The following is an 18,724-nucleotide window of genomic DNA, read 5'->3' as shown; positions in this document are numbered from 1 at the left end:
TTTTTGTTTTTACAAACCCCATCTGCTACAATTAGTCCCCAACAATTTATATAAAATATGTATTATACATATGCAACGGAAGTATTATTTCAATACATTCATGATTATAGAGATTTAGAAAACTTTTAATAAGTAATCCATGACGTCTTTTTGATGAAGTAGAGGCCCATTCTTCTTCTACTGTTCGAAACGGGAAAGACAAGAGAAGTAATGTAAGGCAGTTGCATGTTGATTTTCATAATGACTTTAGGACAACAGCTGGAAACATAAACTTGCTCATATCTACAGTTAAAGAAATAAATATGAAAGTTTAAAATAACTGCAGCAGTGAAGAGGAGGGCAGGGAAGTAAAGAAAAGAAAGACAGCTAGAGTTGCAGTCAACGGTGGCAAATTGCCATCACCAAGTCTCCGGTATCATCCGACACTATCTACACGCCAATAAAATACACAATGTTCACGCCAATAAGAGGCGCCGTCTACATGCTATCTAAATGAAGACATTACCTACGCGACTCTGTAAACTGCAACTTTAGACCTTAAAAGGTGATTGAAGATAATGACCTACACCTATTTTCAGAAGATGTATTTACCTAAATCTACTTCTACTGAAAAGATTCAGCATTACTGTGATTGCGATTGTTTTGGTGAGCTGAAACTATTTCGTTTTGCTTTTCCTAACGCATAAAGGAGCTGGCGTTGGTACTTTTCGTTTATTTTGCCGTCGGATAATGGAGAAAGAGCTTTCTATGCTCTTATGTTCTATACTACTAGATGTCTATGTTTTTGTGCAAAACAAAAACAAAAAATTTATGAGGATCATTACAGCATTCTGGGTTTGCTGGTGCCTGCGATCGTTTCATTGGTTCATGGGAACACAAACAAGTGGGAGGGTTCTTCCCACATCCTTAACCAGAACGTTGGGGAAATGCAGCCAGACCTCATTCCCAGCATAATTAGCTCTATGGTCATGTTGAAATGTTGATTCTGCATATTCTTAACAAAGAGTAGCTGAAAACATTTTTGAACAGCGAATAAAAAAAAAAAACATCATTAACTGGTTGATTGATGTTTCTGTTGGGCTGATTATCTGCCTCCGCCGTCTGTGCCGCAGTAATTCAGCCGCTTAAACCACCAGAGGAACCGAGTCGCAGAACGCAATCATTGTATTAGCTGAGGAAACCACACTGGAGCATACTGACACAATCTTATCTTAAACATCCCATCCTGCTGGATTTCTACACTCCCTGTGGTGGGGCTTTTACAGCCTCTTATACCCCGCGCCTTTTCCCCCTCTGTCTCCGGCTCACTGGGTCACTCTTTTTTTTTTTTTCCTCTCATCCCACAGGAACGTATCTGACCCACGAGGCCAAGGGTTCCGACGACGCCCCTGACGCAGACACGGCTATCATCAACGCCGAGGGAGGCCACTCCGGAGCCGAGGAGAAGAAGGAGTACTTCATCTAGATGGGTTGGGGTGGGGGGTGGGGGGCATAGTGGTGGGGGGGAAAGACAGCGAGGAGGAGGAAGAAATTTTGGAGGATTCAACTGGAGGAGAAATGAAAGGAAAAAAAAAGGAAAACCTCATTTGTTTTCACAGCGCTTCAGTTCTTTACTCTGTTGGAGGGATGCTGGGAGGGTGGTGGGGGGGGTGGGGGGGGGGTAAAGAACTGTGGTCGGAGCTTCAGCTACCCTCTTTGCATTGATACAGGGAAGTGAGATTTTTTTGCACTGACATTCGGATGAACTGAAGTCACACACACACACGCAGACACACACACATGCCTACATACATGACTCAGCTCTTTTTTTTTTTCTTTCTGCACAGACTTGAATGCTCGTAGATGCTCAGATTAACAAAGGCGAGCTTCCTACTAACACGGCCTGATCCATTATCAAATCCCTTTTTTCTTTCTTTTTTTTTCTCCAAACTGTTAGCGCAGTGAAAAAGCTAAATTGTAAACCACATTCCAACATCTTCACGACCTCTTCTCTCCCCTGCGGCCCCCACCGGGCTCCCGCCCCCTTCACGTTCCAGGCCTCACTCCCTTTATCCAAATCAGGCAGAAATCCCGTTGTCAACGTGCTTCGGGCAGACCAAATTATTGACTGGAAAACATATTTTTTATGCCATCAAACCTCTTCCTGCGGACGAACCGATTTTTCCCACAACACACCACAACAAAAACTTGCAAAAAAACAGCATTCCTACCTTGCGCTACCAAGCCCAGGGCCTCCACTATACATATATAAATATATATAAATATTAAATATAGAGTTATATAGCATTCTTTTTACTTGACAGAAACCGTTTCGGTGCTTGTGTTTGTAAATTACACGGTTATTTTTTTTTTTGCATTCTGTCGCTCTTCTGCACCCTCTAATCGTCTCTCTCATACAGCCCATTACTGCATCACAATAACTTATATACTCAAAAATAAAATAGAAAAAAAAAAAAAAGCTTGCCTGTTTTATTACATGCGTGAAAATGCAGAGTCAAAAAGATCATTATCCTTGGGCTAAAAAAGAAACAACATGTAACAAAAGCAAGATGTTGCGATGAAAAACTAACCTTAACTGCAATATGTGTACAAAGAATGTTTTTTTTTTTCCTATTGGTTTGTTTGTGTTTTCTAAATTTCCTTTTGGATTTTTTTTTTTTTCTGGGGGGTGGGAGCACTTGCGTTTCCAGTCAGCGTCTTGTTGCGTTGTGATAACAGTTTACAGTGTCTGCTGGGTTGTCAGTTCAAAAGTCGTTTGATTTTGGCATTTTTTTGAGTATTTTCTCGGTTTCTTTTGTCGTGCCGGGCTCAGTGCCGATGGTTTCTCCCTGCGTTGTCAAACCTTGAACCGTGATCTGTAGCAAAGTGTCAGTTAAACGCACATTTATAAAGGGGTTCAATGGAGTTTCTTTCTTGTCTTTCAAGTAGTTTCCCACTAAATTGAGCCTGCTGAACCTCACTCTCACCTTCAGATCGCCTTTCTTGGCAAGGCCATCTGGCTCTAAATCCATTGAGTAGGGGCATCACTGGCTTTCTCTAACAACCTGCCATGTTTGCTTCGTTGGGGTTGAGAAAAGGCTCACGGGACGGAGCAGGACTGTCTACATGCATTATAACGAAGCTCCTGGCAAAAGAAGGAAAAAAAAAAAGCCCCTTCCCGCTATGGTTGTCTTGTGTGAACGGAACTCATTCGCCAGCTAAGCGAAAGCTTCCCATAAATGAACGGTGCTTTATTAAGGTTGAGAGTTGGCCTTGGCAATAGCAAGCCCCACTTGCCTGGGCATGGAAATTGATTGCAATCTAACTAAGAGGTTCTGGCTGCGGGTTGTACACATGCCAAGGCTCTGTTTGGCGAGCCGGGCGTCTCAGGCTGCTCTAACACTCAAGAAAGTCGTTCAGGGAACCTAATGTCCTCTTCCACTTTTCTCCTTCCCCCTCCTCTCGTCTATTTCTTTTCATACTTTAATCAATCAAGCTGTCTGTGTCCTGATCCACCTTCACCCCATCTCCCCTCCACTCGTCACTCCTTCCTCCCCCCACCGTCTCCCAATCGATGTCCCGAATCTCCTTGCCGGTCTTCGTCTCATTGAGAAGCCTGTGTAGACGTAGGGTGAAAGTAGCTGCGTGGTCGTAGCTCTCTGCGGTACTGGGGGAGCGTGTTGAAGATGAATCAGTGATTTACTTTTGCCGAACCACCCTTAAAAATGAGAATCTATTTAGGGTTTTCTGCTACCTAATAGGGCCGTCTGCATTTTTTTTTTTTATTGAAAGAGTTGTTGGCCGGAATGTATTTAAAGATGTCAGGGTTTTTGGGTGTATGGTCATGCAGCCATATTGTAACATCATAATGTCAGTTCAGAAGTACAGTGTCATGGGGTCACAACAGATGGTGTACTGTGGCTTTAAAGTTGATTTTCCTCTAGGCCATTGTTCTGCAAGTCATAAGACAGGGTGCAGTTAGGCTGCAAGTGTGCATGACCATCTCATCCTCCTTATCCGTCCCTGTGTTGGCCCCGTGATGGACCAGTGGCTTTTGCAGGGTCTGCTCTGCCTTTCGCCCCACGACAGCGAGGACAGGCTGCATTTCAGGTGTAATACCCTACAGCGGCGGTACCCAAACCCTGGGCCACAGAGTCCACTGACATATATGTTTTAGATCAGCCGGTTTCAAACATTGTTAACGAGTACCACCTCTGTACATACTAAGGTTGTCAAGTACCGCCACGTTTTTTAAACAGCAGGGCATCAGGACGTTACGGTTTCTGTCCTTTGCCTCGTCGTATTTGGATAAGGGAATTTTTTTTGTTTACATTTGCAAATTGCAAGTCAGAGAGTTTTTTTTTAATAGGAAAGTCCTCTGAAGTTTGAGCTGGTCGGTGACGTTGCAGATGTTAATCAGCAACCATGACCTCAGAAATAAAAAATGGGTCTTTAAGACAAAATAATAAACAATTTATTGCACTTTTGCCAGTGTGTATCTCATTAAACCTTCCACTCAGGTTGTGCTGTACAACCTCTTGTTAGTAAACATGTTATTTTAGTGTTTAGACAAATATAATGCAAATAAAAACATTGTTGTCAGCTAATATTCCTAATTAAGAATCAAGTCTTTTGTCATTATGTAACCATAATGAAATTTCGGTGAGACATCGGCTCAGCATGAGCTTGTCGCTACTTATAAATCCCACTGGTTTTCCAAATTGCAAATGAAAGAGGGTTATTGCTTTACTGTCTGACTTCTCTATAGTTATATGTCAAATAAGGCAGATTCTACAGTAAGCAGAGATTATTAATTTGAATATAGCACACTAAACATTTATAAATGTAGGTATTTAATTGGAAAATGTGCTAAATTATGCGTTGTTTGACATGCATTTGACCAATAGATGGCAGCAAAGTGCTCTGGATATAATCTTTGGTTGTATGTTTTCTTCACATTTTACATTTCAACAAATTGTCATGTTGTTCAGACTTAAGGCAATGTTGTCCCACATTTTTATTTAAGCTGAGATCTCCATTCTTGAAATAAAATAAATCTCCATTTACAAGATCTGTTATTTTCCTGTCAAAGACATCCTGTCTGTTCTATAAGTGGAAGAAACTGTTTCTTACTCCTCTCAGTAAGTCAATATCTCTGGCATTCACTTGCAGTTTAATGGAAACAATTGTCTCTAGTTTTATCTCTGTTTGCATGTGGTCGATAGGTGACAGCAGGGCAAAATATCTGACTGACCCTGCTGATGCAAACTGCATTTAAATGACCGGTTTAATAGGCTTCTGTGGAACTTGGTGGCATGCGAAGGATGCAGTCTTTGAAAGTCTTTGTTCTGGAGCAAAGACTCATTTAAAAAGTGAAGAATATGAGGCCCAGACCACTGCTCTACTGGATAAAGCGGGTATTGCTGATGGATGGATTTTTATTTATTTTTTTCAAATGTATTTTTTCACTTCTAGGAGTCCTAATTCAACTTTTCGTTTCTGTTATGGTTGAAGACCAGAGAATCAGCTCTGTCTCAGAGAGCTTGTTGCACACTTCAGAAACATAAACATTCAACTGTATTTAGCCTCAGTCTACTGTAACTCGGCTCATGCTGGAGAGAGGAAATACTTGCCTCATACTTAAAAGTATAATGTCTTTTTTAAAACTAATGGACCTGTATTTGCCTGTAATTTATCGTCCTGTCCTTTGTCTTAGTTAATGTGCTAGCATGTAGTTTGCATGAGGAATGGTTGGAAAGTTTAGATACTGCCGGAGAAGAATACCACTCTGCTGAGACCTCGCTGCTGTCCTCTGTTCTGCAAACATACGCCATGCCCTAGATAAGTCCACCAGTACCATATTCATCTCTGATAACCAACAAAGTACAATTCTGCTTTTTTTTTCTCCAACACACCAACATGAAATCTGCATTTGTTGAACTCAGATGTACACTCAGCGCGATTATATTTTCTAGCCCTGGTGCGATAGTGACTAGCTGTCACCAGGTGCCAGCAAAGCATCATTTTTTCCCCATCGTCTTCATTCAGATTTGGCAGAACTTTCCTTCAATCAGAGTCATTATCTCCTCTTAGGTAGTTAAAAACTGGCATTTTTCCCCTTTTTGCCTCTTTTTGTAGAAGAAACGATTTACTTTTTAAGTCATGTCATGTTTTTTTTTTTAAAGTTGTTCATAGTCATCAGTATTTCACTCTGAATTTTGTTAGCTTTTTATTTTTTGAAAGGGTGATGAGTATTTTAGCTTAAAACTTGGCACGAGAAGAAGAGGAAATGGAGTATGTATGGCGAAGCAGGTATACAACGAGGAGCAACAGGCATGGCAAGGGAAGAATCCAGTAATGAGTCTTATATAGCCTACATACCGAGGGAAGTGTGGAGAAAGACATGGAATGCAGGCGGGAGTAATCAGGGGAAATTGAGGAACAGCTGAGGCGGAGTGAAAGCAGGGAGCTGATGGAAGGAGCCTGATTAATCAGAAAGAAGCTAAACAGCGATACAAAGATATCCAGAGATGGTTCTAAATTTACAAAAAAAAAAATACAAGAAAAAAACTAAGAAACTAATAGACAAAGGAATGGAATAAAATGGCAACAACTAAAGAATATAAACAATAGGGAAATATTGAAAAAAGACAGAAGAAATCCAAACACATAAGGGCCACCACGGCATATGGAAGCTTGCGGCCAAATGAATGTTGACCTTGGTGGGCGGCGTGCTGCCCCCTTTGGCAACCTCTTCACAAAACGCATCTCACGCTGCTGCAGGCCTCTGCGCAGCCGGCCGCTGCGAGTGAAGGCCATGCAGCAGCCGTTGTAGCGGACGTTCCTCTGGACCGTGTTGTTGTTTTTTTCTTGACAATCTCGGTGAAGATACAGCTGAGGCCCGGTTCCTTTTCCTTGCCAGTGAGCTCCCCCTACATCTCGGTGCAGATGTAGTGACCTGTCTCAGCTGCCTTGACGCGATCTTCACTCCCAAACTTATTGGTGTCCACAATGTGCGTAGCGCGGGCGCGTCTCCGTCCTCGGCCACAGCGTCGATTGTCTTGTTGGGCGGGACGCCTGCACATGCTTGCCGCTTCGGATCAGCCTGCGGCTCACCTGGTCCATCAGGTTGCTCTGCTAGCTTACATGCTGCTTGAAACTATGCCGGGACCGATTAATTACCTGAGCATAGCAGCAGAATGCAAAAACGGGTGCAGAAACATTTTCTCTGCAGACTGCCGAGGAAGAGCAGGAAGTCTCAGGCCGCCAAGGACAGCTGCCGGTGTTGTCATGACGCGATGATCTGCCAAAAACAGATCAATTATCTTACTTTTTTTATCTAGATTTTCCCAAAACTTGAATGTTAGAATTGTAGTTTATGCATTTTTCCCCCTCTTGTTTCAGCTACCATTTTTATGTGTTTTCCTGTATATAGTGTTGCCTTTACTGGAAACTCTTACATGCAAACCCATGCAAACACTTCATACACACACTACGGGTGCATCAACACACACATACACGTTTATGCACAGCAGGTACGTCTGCTCCTGTGGTGTATTTGTACTTAAGTGTGTGTGTGCATGTGTTTGTGTGTGGGTGTGTACCAAATGACCCAAACAGACTCCAGAGACACTCTTATTGTGTTGCGTTCACAAAAATGTTTTTATTTCCATGAATAAAGAAATCTTTTTGTTTGTTTTTTTTTCTTATTTGGATGATAAGTCTTCCTTTTGAGTAAATATTCATATCACATGGAAATAGTGCTGTTGTGTGTGTTCATTTGTAAAAAATAAAATAAAACAAATAAAAAACAAAAAGGCAGACGATGTCATCAGTGCAAGACCCCGACAGATTCTGTGATGAGGTTTGCGGCTGTTGGCTGAAATGTTCTGAAATTGTTAGTTTTTTTTTCTCTTCCTCTTTTTTTTTGTTAGTATATAAGTTGAGTTGTTGACTTCAATAAAAATGAATTTGGGTTATTTTGGTCTGTGTGCTGCTGGTTCTTCCTGATAAGAAAGGTTCTCACTTAAACCACACGTGTTCGTTTAGGTCTAGGTTGGCCAACATCAGCACAGAAATGAAAACTGCACATCATATTAAGAATAAAACAGGATACATATCATTTAAGAAAAGGAAAAATGCAAACCATAAATATAATTAATCATATTTTGCAACACATTTTTGAATAGTTTTTAAGCATAATATATTATACTGTCCTGTGAAGTACTTTATCATTGTAATGATATAGTATATGTACATATTAATAAATAATATGAGAATACAGTTTTTTTTAGTGTGTTTCACAGCATAATATCAGTTGGGTATTCTATCCATCCATTTTCTAACACGCTTATCCCTTTGGGGTCACGAGGGGTGCTGGTGCCTATCTCCAGCTGTCAATGAGCGAGAGGCGGGGTACACCCTGGACAGGTCCAGTTTTATTTATTTTAAAAAGCAAGAAGGAAATTAATAAATAAGCGGGTTAGAAAATGGATGGATGGATGGAAAAGAAATTAAAAGTAAATATAGGTTTGCAACTTGTTTAGACAGTCTACAGTCTACAGAGCAAGCAATGCGCACAGTAACACCTTGCAGCTACACAGTATGTCCACCAGAGGGCAGTACAATGCAGCAAATTAAATAATGGTGATTTTTTTAGTGCTGCACATTGTATTAGTGGGTAAACTGGAACTCCACATTCACATTTTCTTTATAATTAAGTCGTTAAATCAGTATTATCCACAGAGATATTGAAACTTATGCTGCTAAAACCTATGGTTGTTCTGTATTTTCTCCCTCACTCTCTCTCTCGCTCTCTCTCTGATCTATCAATTTGAAGTATTTCATCATCTGTCTCTCTTTTGTTCTTAGAGCTATAAATGAACGCAACAAGTAAGAACATCAGATTGCTACAATTCTCTGTACCTCAAGGTAGAGCTAAGATGATAGATATCTACCCATAATATTCATATCATCAGATGTGAACAAGCTTCACCTTATTATTATCTGAATTCTGGAGTGATTCAATTACTATAAGGGCACAAGAACATGTCTGAAAATTACGCAAATCAGCTGCAGAAATCTGCTTGCCAGAAGTAAAACGCAAACCCCTTGCTCCTGTTCTCCAACCATAACTTATTCTCCAACAATAACTTTCAAAGTATTTTTCAAGTGTTAATGGAGCTCAGAGTTGACGTTTTGAGAAGGTAGTTCCCGGCGCTTGTCGCTGCAGCGCCCCCTTCCCCTCTGTGGAGCATTAGCTGAGATTTGGAGAGGGGAGGCGTAGAGGTGCCGGTGGTACATGAGAGAGGGGGTGTGTGCTGCTGATTGTCTGTGAGAGGGGAGGGGGCAGAGACACACGGAGAGACAGAGAGGGTAAGAAGAGGGAGAAAAGAACTGTTTAAATGGGAATCCAGAGCACAGCGAGGACAGGGGCTGCAGACTGAGAGGGCAAAACAAAACCCAAAGTGGTGACAGATTTATTTTACGCACGGGAAAAGTGGGAAGTAGTTTGGGGGGGAAAGGAAAAAGAGGCATGGGATTATTTTCCGCTAAATGTCTCCTGTTTGACTCTCATGACTTAGAGAGACTTCCTGATAAACTCAGCCGCTCTGCAGGAATTGATGGTGTCTTTTAAGGTAAACGGAGCCGAGGGGAGGAATCTGAATGCGCTCGGCTGAACCATGCTAGGCTTGTGGATCCTAACTTTGGCACTCGCTTTCAACCAAGGTGAGTAAAAAAATAAAAAATGAAGACCCAAAAGTAAAAAAAAAAAAAAAAAATAAGAGATGCGCAGCTGTGTAAAGTTTGGTAATAACTACTGTTTTCTTTTGTTTTCTTTTGTGTGGTTGTGCGCTCTGAGGGTCTTTCTGTGTCTCATGGCACTATTTTCAACGCGCGTTTTTATGCCTGGCATCCTAGCGCATGGCTCTGTGCGTGAAAATATTGCTACAGATTTTGCGCTGCTTTTTACATCATGATTGCATCCCCACAGTCGCTTGAAGGGAAAAAAATATTTGGGACTCCTCAGAGTCAGACGCAAAAGGAAAAAAAAAAAGCCGCTTTCATTTTTCTTCCACCACGCGTTTTCTTGGGCAGAGATCTGGACCATCTGCACACGACATTGCCTTGACGTGACCTTTAAAACGCATGAATGGGTAGATTTGGTTGGAACGAATGCGGCGCGGGTCAACGCAACGCGAGCGTACATCTGGGCGCGCATGCACGCACAATTTGCGCATAAGCTGTCAGTGTGGGGATGATTGATGAGGCGAGGATCTAATGCACAGTCTGGTCGCTGGGCTTTAACATCAGGCTCATTGGATCATTTTTCAATACGTGCGCGCACGCGTCATCCACGTGCGTGCCTCCAGCCTCACCGCTGTGTGTGTGCGTGCGTGCGTGCGTGCGTGGTGAGAGTGGAAAGAGCAACGCAAGTGTCCCTAGAGAGAGAAAGCTGATGTGTGCGTGTGTGCGCACGCATCTTGTTCTTTGCATGCAGGTAGAGTCTGGCGCACACATGAACCAGGCCTTCCCTTTGCAGGTGCCAAGAAAAATTCATATTTTACCTTAAAGACGGAGACATATTCACTGGACTGGAGAAGAGTGCTATTACTAATATGAATGCCCCTATTTATCGATCACCTTGATAGATTGCCCCTACTCTCTCTCTCTCTCTCTCTCTCTTTCTCTACACACAAACACACACACACACACACATCAAGCAAGACAGGCTGAGTGTGTGTTTGAGCTTGCGAGCAGTCGTGCCTCCGAAGACAGGAGTGATTTATTGAAGTGGCCCGATGTGAACAGTTCAGGCTTATAGAGGCTACAGTGTGTGCGTGTGTGTATGTCTGTGTGTGTGTGTGTGTGTCTGTTTCACCTGGGTCCCTGCTGCTGCAGGCCGCCGGTGTGATGAACCACAGACGATGATCTGCCTGGACAGTCAGTCAGAGGAGCTCCCAGGCTGAAGCACACCTGACCACCTGAGTGGAACATGATGGATGAAGACGGGGATCTGTTTGACTTTACTCTTTATTTTTGATAGTTAGAAAGGGGAAGTTTACCTGGACGGGAATAATCTGCGCGTAAAGATTTGATTATTGTGCGTGTTGCCTATCAAAAGCGCCCGTTTCCCCTGAACCTTTCTGTATTTTGTCATAACAGCAGCATCGCTGTATTGTACTAAAGTGGAAGGATGTCGGTTTTTAAACGTTTCGTTTTTTCAGACGGCGGTTTAAGAAAGTGTGGCACGCATTTGTATTTGCTGAGCCTCTACTTTTGTAGAACCACCTTTCACTGCAGTTACAGCTGCAGTTTGCTTTGAGGATGTCTCTTTTCATTTTGCCCGTTCTTCTTTGTAAAGTAGCTCAAGCTGAGTCAGCTTGGAGGGAGAGAGTCTGTGAACATCAGTTTTCAATTGTGGAAATTCTTAACTTCTTAACTTTTACTGGGTCAGTCTAACACATTAATACTTTAATCTAAACCATTCCATTGTAGCATTCTAGTTTTTTTAGCGGTACTTTCCTGTGAAAGGTGAGCCTCCTCCCCAATCCAGAGTCTATTGCTGCCTCTAACAGGTTTTTCCTTCAGATTTAGCTCCTTGCCATTAACTCTTCTCTGCTCCTATGTGCCTACTGAAAGGAACCATAACCATAGCGTGATGCTGCCATTTCATGATGGTGTGTTTTTTAGATGATTTTAGCCAAACATTGTGTTTTCCCATTAAGGCCTTTTGGCAGTTTTGGTCTCATCCAGGCAGAGCACCTTCTTCCACATGTTTGCTGAATCCCTTAAACTGTTTGTGGCTAACTGGAATCTGGACTTCCTGTGGCTTTCTTCCAACGATGGCTTTCGTCTTTCCACATTCATCGAGCTGACAGATGTTCTGTTGACGGAGTCTCCTACCTGAGCGATTGATCTCTGCAGCTATTCCAGAGATACCATGAGCAACCTGCCTGCTTCCCTGGTTAACGTTCTCCTTACCTGGCCTATCCCTTCACATGCACGGCCCTGTCTTGGTAGGTTATACCACCCGCTCTTGATTTTCAGACGATAGATTCAGCAGTGCGCTGTGAGATGTTCAAAGCTGGGAATACTGTTTTATAACCTCGCCCTGCTTTAAACCTCTCCACGTCTTTCTCCCTGAGCTGTCTGCGGTGTTCTTTGGTCTTCGTGTTGCTGTTTGATCACCGATGTTCTTTTAACAAACCTCCGAGCTTCAAAATTATCCACTACTTATTCCATCAGATAAAATCCTAATAAGATATACTGAACTTTGTGGTTGTAACATGATAGAATGAGACTAAATCAATAGACACCTCTGTTGGTCAAAGGACCAGTGAACTAATGTTGGAAAAAAGCTGAAGGTTTTGGTGTTTTGTTGTTGGATGGCTTAAGAATAAAGCACATCTAGGCAGTTTGAAAGTAAGGTGAAAGAAGAACAAGACACGACAGCTGGAGCATCAAGCTAAAACAAAATAGAACAGAGGAAAAGATGCTCCTGGCAAAGAAATATCAGACACAAAGAAAGTAATCAGAACAAAATAAAATCCAAAGAGATGGTAAAGAAGAGCCGAGCAGAACGGGACAAAGCCAAACCAAACCAGGAGAACAAAGAAAGGAGAGAAGTGAGCGGAGCATCGGTGTGTCCCGCTGAGCCGGTGTAAGCCTGTAAATGTGATCAGCGTGAATCCGTCCCCTACATCCAGCAGCTGCAGCCTAATGTGTGTTTAGCCTGTTTGGACTCCTCCAGGTGTCTGCTGCCTGCCTCTCTGCCACTGACAGCTCAGGCTGCCTCTCTGCAAGCGCTCTGATTTACCGCTCAGTCTGGTGGCTTCCTCACGCAGACCGGGCGACATCTCCGTGTGGTTGACCAGGCGTAATCCGTGGGCCCCTGTAATTACGGTTCAGCCCTGCGTGTTTGTCTGATATGTCGCCAGTCGCCGCTGCGCTGCCAGCGCCAGTCTGGCCACGGGCGCAGAGGCTTGTTTCCCGTCCTCGAACGGCAGCTTTGCTTGAGCCCAACGTTTCTGCCGCCGCCTGATCATGCAATCGAGGCGAGTAAAGCAATTCCTGCACTGCAAGCACCTGTCCCATCTCCCCCTTCTCCCCTTTTCACATTCATCCGCTTTCTTTTCCTCCCTCTTCCTCCTCCTCTCTTTCTGTTATAACATCCCAAAGAATGGGGCAGGACTCGGATAGAAAGAGACAGGCCATAGGACGGAGAGATGGAGGCGAGGGGAGACGAAGAAAGGAAGCGACAGCGGGGCTCAGTCCTAATCTGTTGACAAGAGGGGATGTTTGAGGATAAACAGAGGCCGCGCAGAAGAGCTCAGGAAGTAATGACGGAGGAGAAGATGGAGCTTTTTGCCTCAGACAGCAACCCAGCTGGACCATCAATGTTTGATGGTTTAGATTACCAAAAGATTTACACCCAAATTGGGCTCTGGGGGCGTCCAGAGATCCTCGTATAGGGTGCTCATGATATAAAAGCGTTACGTTAAAAGAAACCAGGCTTCCCTCAGATTCCTGAAGTGTTCTGCCTCTCATCCAGATCCTTCCATGACATCTTTACACATACCATTCAACCTTCGGGGCTTCTAGACTAATAATCATTCATGATGACTGAGAGGCTTCCCAGACCGCCAGTCTGTTGACTCCTCTTGGTATGATGAAAGCTCGCTGCGGCTAGCTCAGAAAGAGTTGTGTAAATCCTCTCTGAGTCATCTAACAACAGAAATACTCCCGGATTGGATGGGATGTGGATAAAGTCATACCCTTTTTTTTTTTGCCATTTACAGTATGTACAGATTAGAGGATGTTGTCATATTAAAGGAATACAGCTGTGCAATGACATAAAACATGGTTTCATCAAATTTTGTCTGAACTGTCTCCTAAAAAGAAGATTAATTTTAGAGTACTTATAGAAACATATTTGTAGAAAAAAATAATCTTGTTGTTTCCTGGTTTGATGCAAGCCTAAAAAGATTTATTAGATGGATAGATATACAAATTATTTTGTTAATCCCCTCAGGGACGACATTCTCTCCCTCTGCTGCAACATCTTTTTGACCTATTTCAATACAGCTCTCTTGATCAACGTATAGAAAGTTTTCCCCCCATATACTAAAAAAATAATAAGACATTTACAAGGATAGTCTTTTTTATCGGATTTCATATACTTTAGGTTGATGTCGCAAAACTTATAAGCCATTTAAATATAATGAAACATGTATTTATTTGTTAAAGGTTTATAGCCATGTTATATGCTTATGAAAAACAACCAAAAACCGTTTGATCATGATAAAATAAGGTTAATTTCACCAAGCGTTCATCCTGACCTTTCATGGTACTTGCTGAATAGAACCTAGGACCAGGCGTGATGAGCAGGTATAAACAGACGTGGCGCCATCTAGCGACAGTATCACGGAACTACCATAATGCAGGTTAGCTTAATTAATAAATCACTTGTAAATAATGCCAAACCGACCTTGACCCGTCTGTAATGCCTCGCAGTTTTGCGGCAGACCAACCGTTATTAATTAACTAAATTATGTATTTTTGCATTATTCTTCACTGGATCTTGGACCTTTCTTCATCGTTTCTCTGGGAGATGCTAATAGCCGTTAGCCACTTCCTTGTTTTATCCCCTGGTGCACATGCGCTGTACGTCCTTCCGTTAAAATCATAAATAAACATGAAAGGCTTTATTTACTAACAAATTGAGCAAAAACAAAGCGTAAAACACCAAAATAACAACTAATATGTCAGCAGGACGTGATAATCTTTCATAAAAAACTTTCTATGCAACCAGAGTGAGCTACTGACACATGAATAAAAAAAAGTCAAATAATGTGGCTATGCACCTTAAATGTAGATTTAGTTGATTTTAGCAATCTAAACTATTGATATTTCCTTTCATTACTTTATGTCAGGTGAGTCTCAAAAGTGAAATCTTTGTCCACAATGGACAAACATATATTCATGTTGTACCAGGGAGCAAAGGTTTGAAAACCGAAGATGTCAAGGCTCTAAAATGATATTTCAAATCACACACAGTGAACATCTTCAAGATATGAGAAGCAAGGTGGCATTTATCTGTTCACTGTAATGCAAAAAGTCGAGTGTAAAATCTAATCAACTTGCCGCTTTCACTTTGTGTTTAATGAAGTAAAAATACACCAAATTTCCCAAAGTATTGGCTTCTTTGCTTTTATGTAGATAAGAATCTGAGTGACATCCTGTTCTTAATCGGTGCGTTTTAATGCGCTTTATGCAGCCATAACAGCTTCACGTGTTCAGAGAAGGCTTTCCACCAGGCCTTTTTGTTCATTCTTCCAGATGCACATTTGTCATTTCAGACATGATGTTGGACAAGAAGGCCTTCACCTCAATTCACCCCAAAGATATTCTGTTGGACTCTGTCTGAGCTACTCATGGCCTTCACAACTAAAATCTCCCATCCATGTTTTTAATGGCTGTTAGTTTGTGGACTGGTGTGCAGTCGCTCTAGATAACATGTCTTTACGGCTCCAGGATGCAGTGGTGGCGTGCTTTACCTCATTGTAACCAATGCTTTCCTTTGCACTTGGTGATGCATGGTTTGGGTGCAGCTAGCCATGGAGATGCATTCCACGAAGCTCTCTACGCACTGTTCCTGAGCTAATCTGAAGTCCACATGAAGTCCAGTGGTCAGTTGGCAGAAAGTTGGCCACCTCTGTCCGTTAGCATCTGATGAGCCGGCTCTGTGATGTTACATGAACTACCGCTGTGTTGTAGTGCCACCAACACTTAACTGTGGAATATTTAGTGGTGAGGAGATGTCACGAGTGGACTCATTGCACAGGCGACATGCCATGATGGTGGCACACTGAAATTGACTGAACCCCTGACAGCGACCCATTCTTTCACAAATGTTTGTGGATCCTGCTTGTCCAGGTGCATTTTAACCACCTGCTGCCGTGGAAGTGACTGGAACACCTGCATTTAATCATTTGGATGGGTGAGCAAATGCTTTTACTTCACGCTGAAATTTTAGAGAAATCTAACCTTTTTTTTGGCGTAGATTCGTCCAGAGAGAAAAATCCTTTTTTTTCATCTTTTTACAAAATCCCTTGTCCCTCTCTCAAAGAGAGCAACTGAGTTTTATTTAAAATGCTCTGGTGTTCCAGAGTTCATGCTTCCTTCACTCGTAACATGGTTAGCATGACCTTTAGAGGGGAATAATTGCCAAAAGTGCATTTCAGCATATTTATTTGGTGGTTCAGGCCAGAGGGCTTGTAGCAAAAATTTTAAGCCTACTTACAGTAGGGTTGAATAAACTCCATATGCTTACGTCTATGATAGTTTTTTTTTCCTGGCATGCCTCCCCAACTACATGCATGTAAATCCTAACTAATAAACGGAACACACTGGAAATCTTCAGCTAAAATGTGTCTGTTGACCTGTGTTGGAAAGAAAAAGAACAAGGTTCTGTTTGGCCAGGACATTTCATACTTCACAAAAAGCTCAAGTGCAGAACTTCTGCAAAGTCCTCATATAGCCCTCCCAATGCATAATGTGATTCTCCAAATCAAACACTTCAAATTGTTGACTAATCGCGCAATAGCTGTCAGACAAGGTGAATGTTCTAGGTTCTGCCCAAATGATGTGTCAAGATCAGGCTGCTAGAACTCCCAAACAGGGGCTGCAAGAATCCTACAGCCCTGGGAGAGAAAGCAAGTCCCTTAGTTCTTGGCCTTCACTGGAATGTGATGTTGTCTTGTCTTTTTTGCGAATTTGAAGAGTTGCTTAGAAAAACTGGCCCTTGTGTTATGCCATATTAATACTGCAGTAAAACAGGAAGTTGTTGAGCTCAAATCAAAAATATTCCAGACATTCTGTGCATACATTAAGCATACATTAAGATATGCACTGGTCAAAAAAAGGTTAAAGGAACACTTTTTAATCAGTTTATAATATCAAGTCAGCGAACCTTCTGGAGTATTGATCTTGTTAGGTCGGTGGTAGAAGAGGTTTTTCATCTCCTGTTCGCTGTTTTGATGTTAATGAAATTAACAACAGGTGCACTCAGCTGGCAACGATGAGACGGCCCCAAAAACAGGAATGGTTTTGCAGGTCACAGACGTTTATTTTTTATTTTTTAAACACTATTCAGTACATCAACAGTTGACCAGGGTCAGTGTCACTATTGGTAGCATAAGGTGACACGTGGATCCTGCTGAAGGTTGCACTGGCAGTCCAACTCCACCAGGGTGCCACACCAATACATACCATTGCTAGAAGGCTTGCTGTGTTTCCCAGCACAGTCTCAAGATCATGGAGGAGATTTTAGGAGACAGGCAGTTACTCTAGGAGAACTGGACAGGGCCGTCGGAGGTCCTTAACTCATCAGCAGGATCGTTGTCCGCTCCTTTGTGCAAAAAAAAACCCCTCCACTGGGCCATTGGTATGAATGTCTCTGTCCAAACCATTAGAAACAGACCTCATGAGGGTGGCCTGAGGGCCCGACATCCTCTAGTAGGTTCTGCGCTCACTGCTTGGCACCGTGCAGCTCGGCTCGCATTTGCAAGGGAACACCAGAATTGGCAGGTTGGATACTCGTGCCCTCTTCTTTTCACAGTCTGGAGGCTGTGAAAACCATATGCTGCCTGCATGATCAGTTTGGTGGTGGGTCAGTGTTGGTCTGGAAGGGACGCACAGACCTGTACAGGATAAATGATGGCAACTAGACGGCTTTAAGTATCAGGATGAAATTCTTAGACCCATTGGTTGACTCTTAGTTGTTGCAATGAGTCCTGGGTTCCCTCTGATGGATGATGCCTCATGTGGCCAGAGTATGCAAAGCCTTCAAGACCACATTTCTTCGCCCCGGTTGCCATTTTTTTTAAAGCTGAATAAATTTGCAAACTTCTTTAAACCCCAGTGCAAATAGTTAAAAGTCTTTTTCTAAAATCCCTTTCTGTGTTTGTTTTTAATCAAGATGCAGAAGCTAACATTTAAGTATTTATTTAACACGTAGTGAATACATATGGGAGAAAAAAAAAACCTAGTCTTAAAAATCGCTGCTACCATTACATTATTAAAACCTAGTCTTTGGAGAGTTTCGGCACTGATGAGCATTTTTTGCTCAGGCGGCTTGAGAATAAATCAAAGACACGAACCTTGGCCATTAGCGGCTGGCTGTACTTAACGTGCCATGAAAACAAGAATCTCGGGTCGACTGCTTTTGTTGCTCTAATTGGATGGGGGAAAAAAAATAAATAAAAAAATCTACTTCCACGAAAGAACACTGTACTCTCAAATGAAAATCATTAAAAAGAAGCACAGCGAGGCCTGTTTTAAAAGCAGGGCGGGGGCGCAAACATCGTGACGCCGGGGCGTAGCTTTGAGGATTTGTGTGTCTTCTGCCTCGTCCCAGAGCCCTCCAGTACCCGACACATCCGATATCCTTGCGCTGGGAGACGTGTGATATGAACTGACACGAAACAGCAATTAAGATAATAAATAAAATAAGCGACACGATTATCAGTCGCCTAATTCACTACACGCCCGCAAATGGTGGCGAACTTCCCCTCTTTGCTCCTCCACCCCCTGCTTCTGGGTGTTTCGGTGTTCGCGCGGGGGCGGACAGACAAGGCTGAGGAGTATGCAGAATTTAACAGAGAGCATGGATCGGTATTAGGACTGACACCCGTCAATCTGGCTGACATGTCAGCCCAAACGCGAACAGAGCCGAGAACTT

The 18,724-nt window shown here is 42.6% G+C and overlaps 1 protein-coding gene and 1 pseudogene across 2 annotated transcripts in view; one reads left to right on the top strand and one right to left on the bottom strand.

Annotated features, from left to right (window-relative positions):
* Positions 1-3,462: 3,462 nt before the first annotated feature.
* On the bottom strand, positions 3,463-7,271 carry LOC118563368 (annotated as a pseudogene).
* Positions 7,272-9,301: 2,030 nt separating this feature from the next.
* The window catches only part of kirrel1b (kirre like nephrin family adhesion molecule 1b), a 133,111-nt gene continuing 123,688 nt past the window's right edge, over positions 9,302-18,724 (top strand). For both annotated transcript variants that reach the window (XM_012879398.3, XM_012879389.3), the window contains exon 1: positions 9,302-9,708. In XM_012879398.3, the coding sequence (XP_012734852.2) occupies positions 9,663-9,708 (46 nt within the window). In that variant the 5' untranslated portion in view covers positions 9,302-9,662. The remainder of the gene's footprint in view (positions 9,709-18,724) is intronic.

Source organism: Fundulus heteroclitus, chromosome 6, assembly GCF_011125445.2.
Source record: "Fundulus heteroclitus isolate FHET01 chromosome 6, MU-UCD_Fhet_4.1, whole genome shotgun sequence".
In the NCBI taxonomy this organism is placed as follows: Eukaryota; Metazoa; Chordata; class Actinopteri; order Cyprinodontiformes; family Fundulidae; genus Fundulus; species Fundulus heteroclitus.
This window is presented reverse-complemented; position numbering and strand designations above follow the sequence as displayed.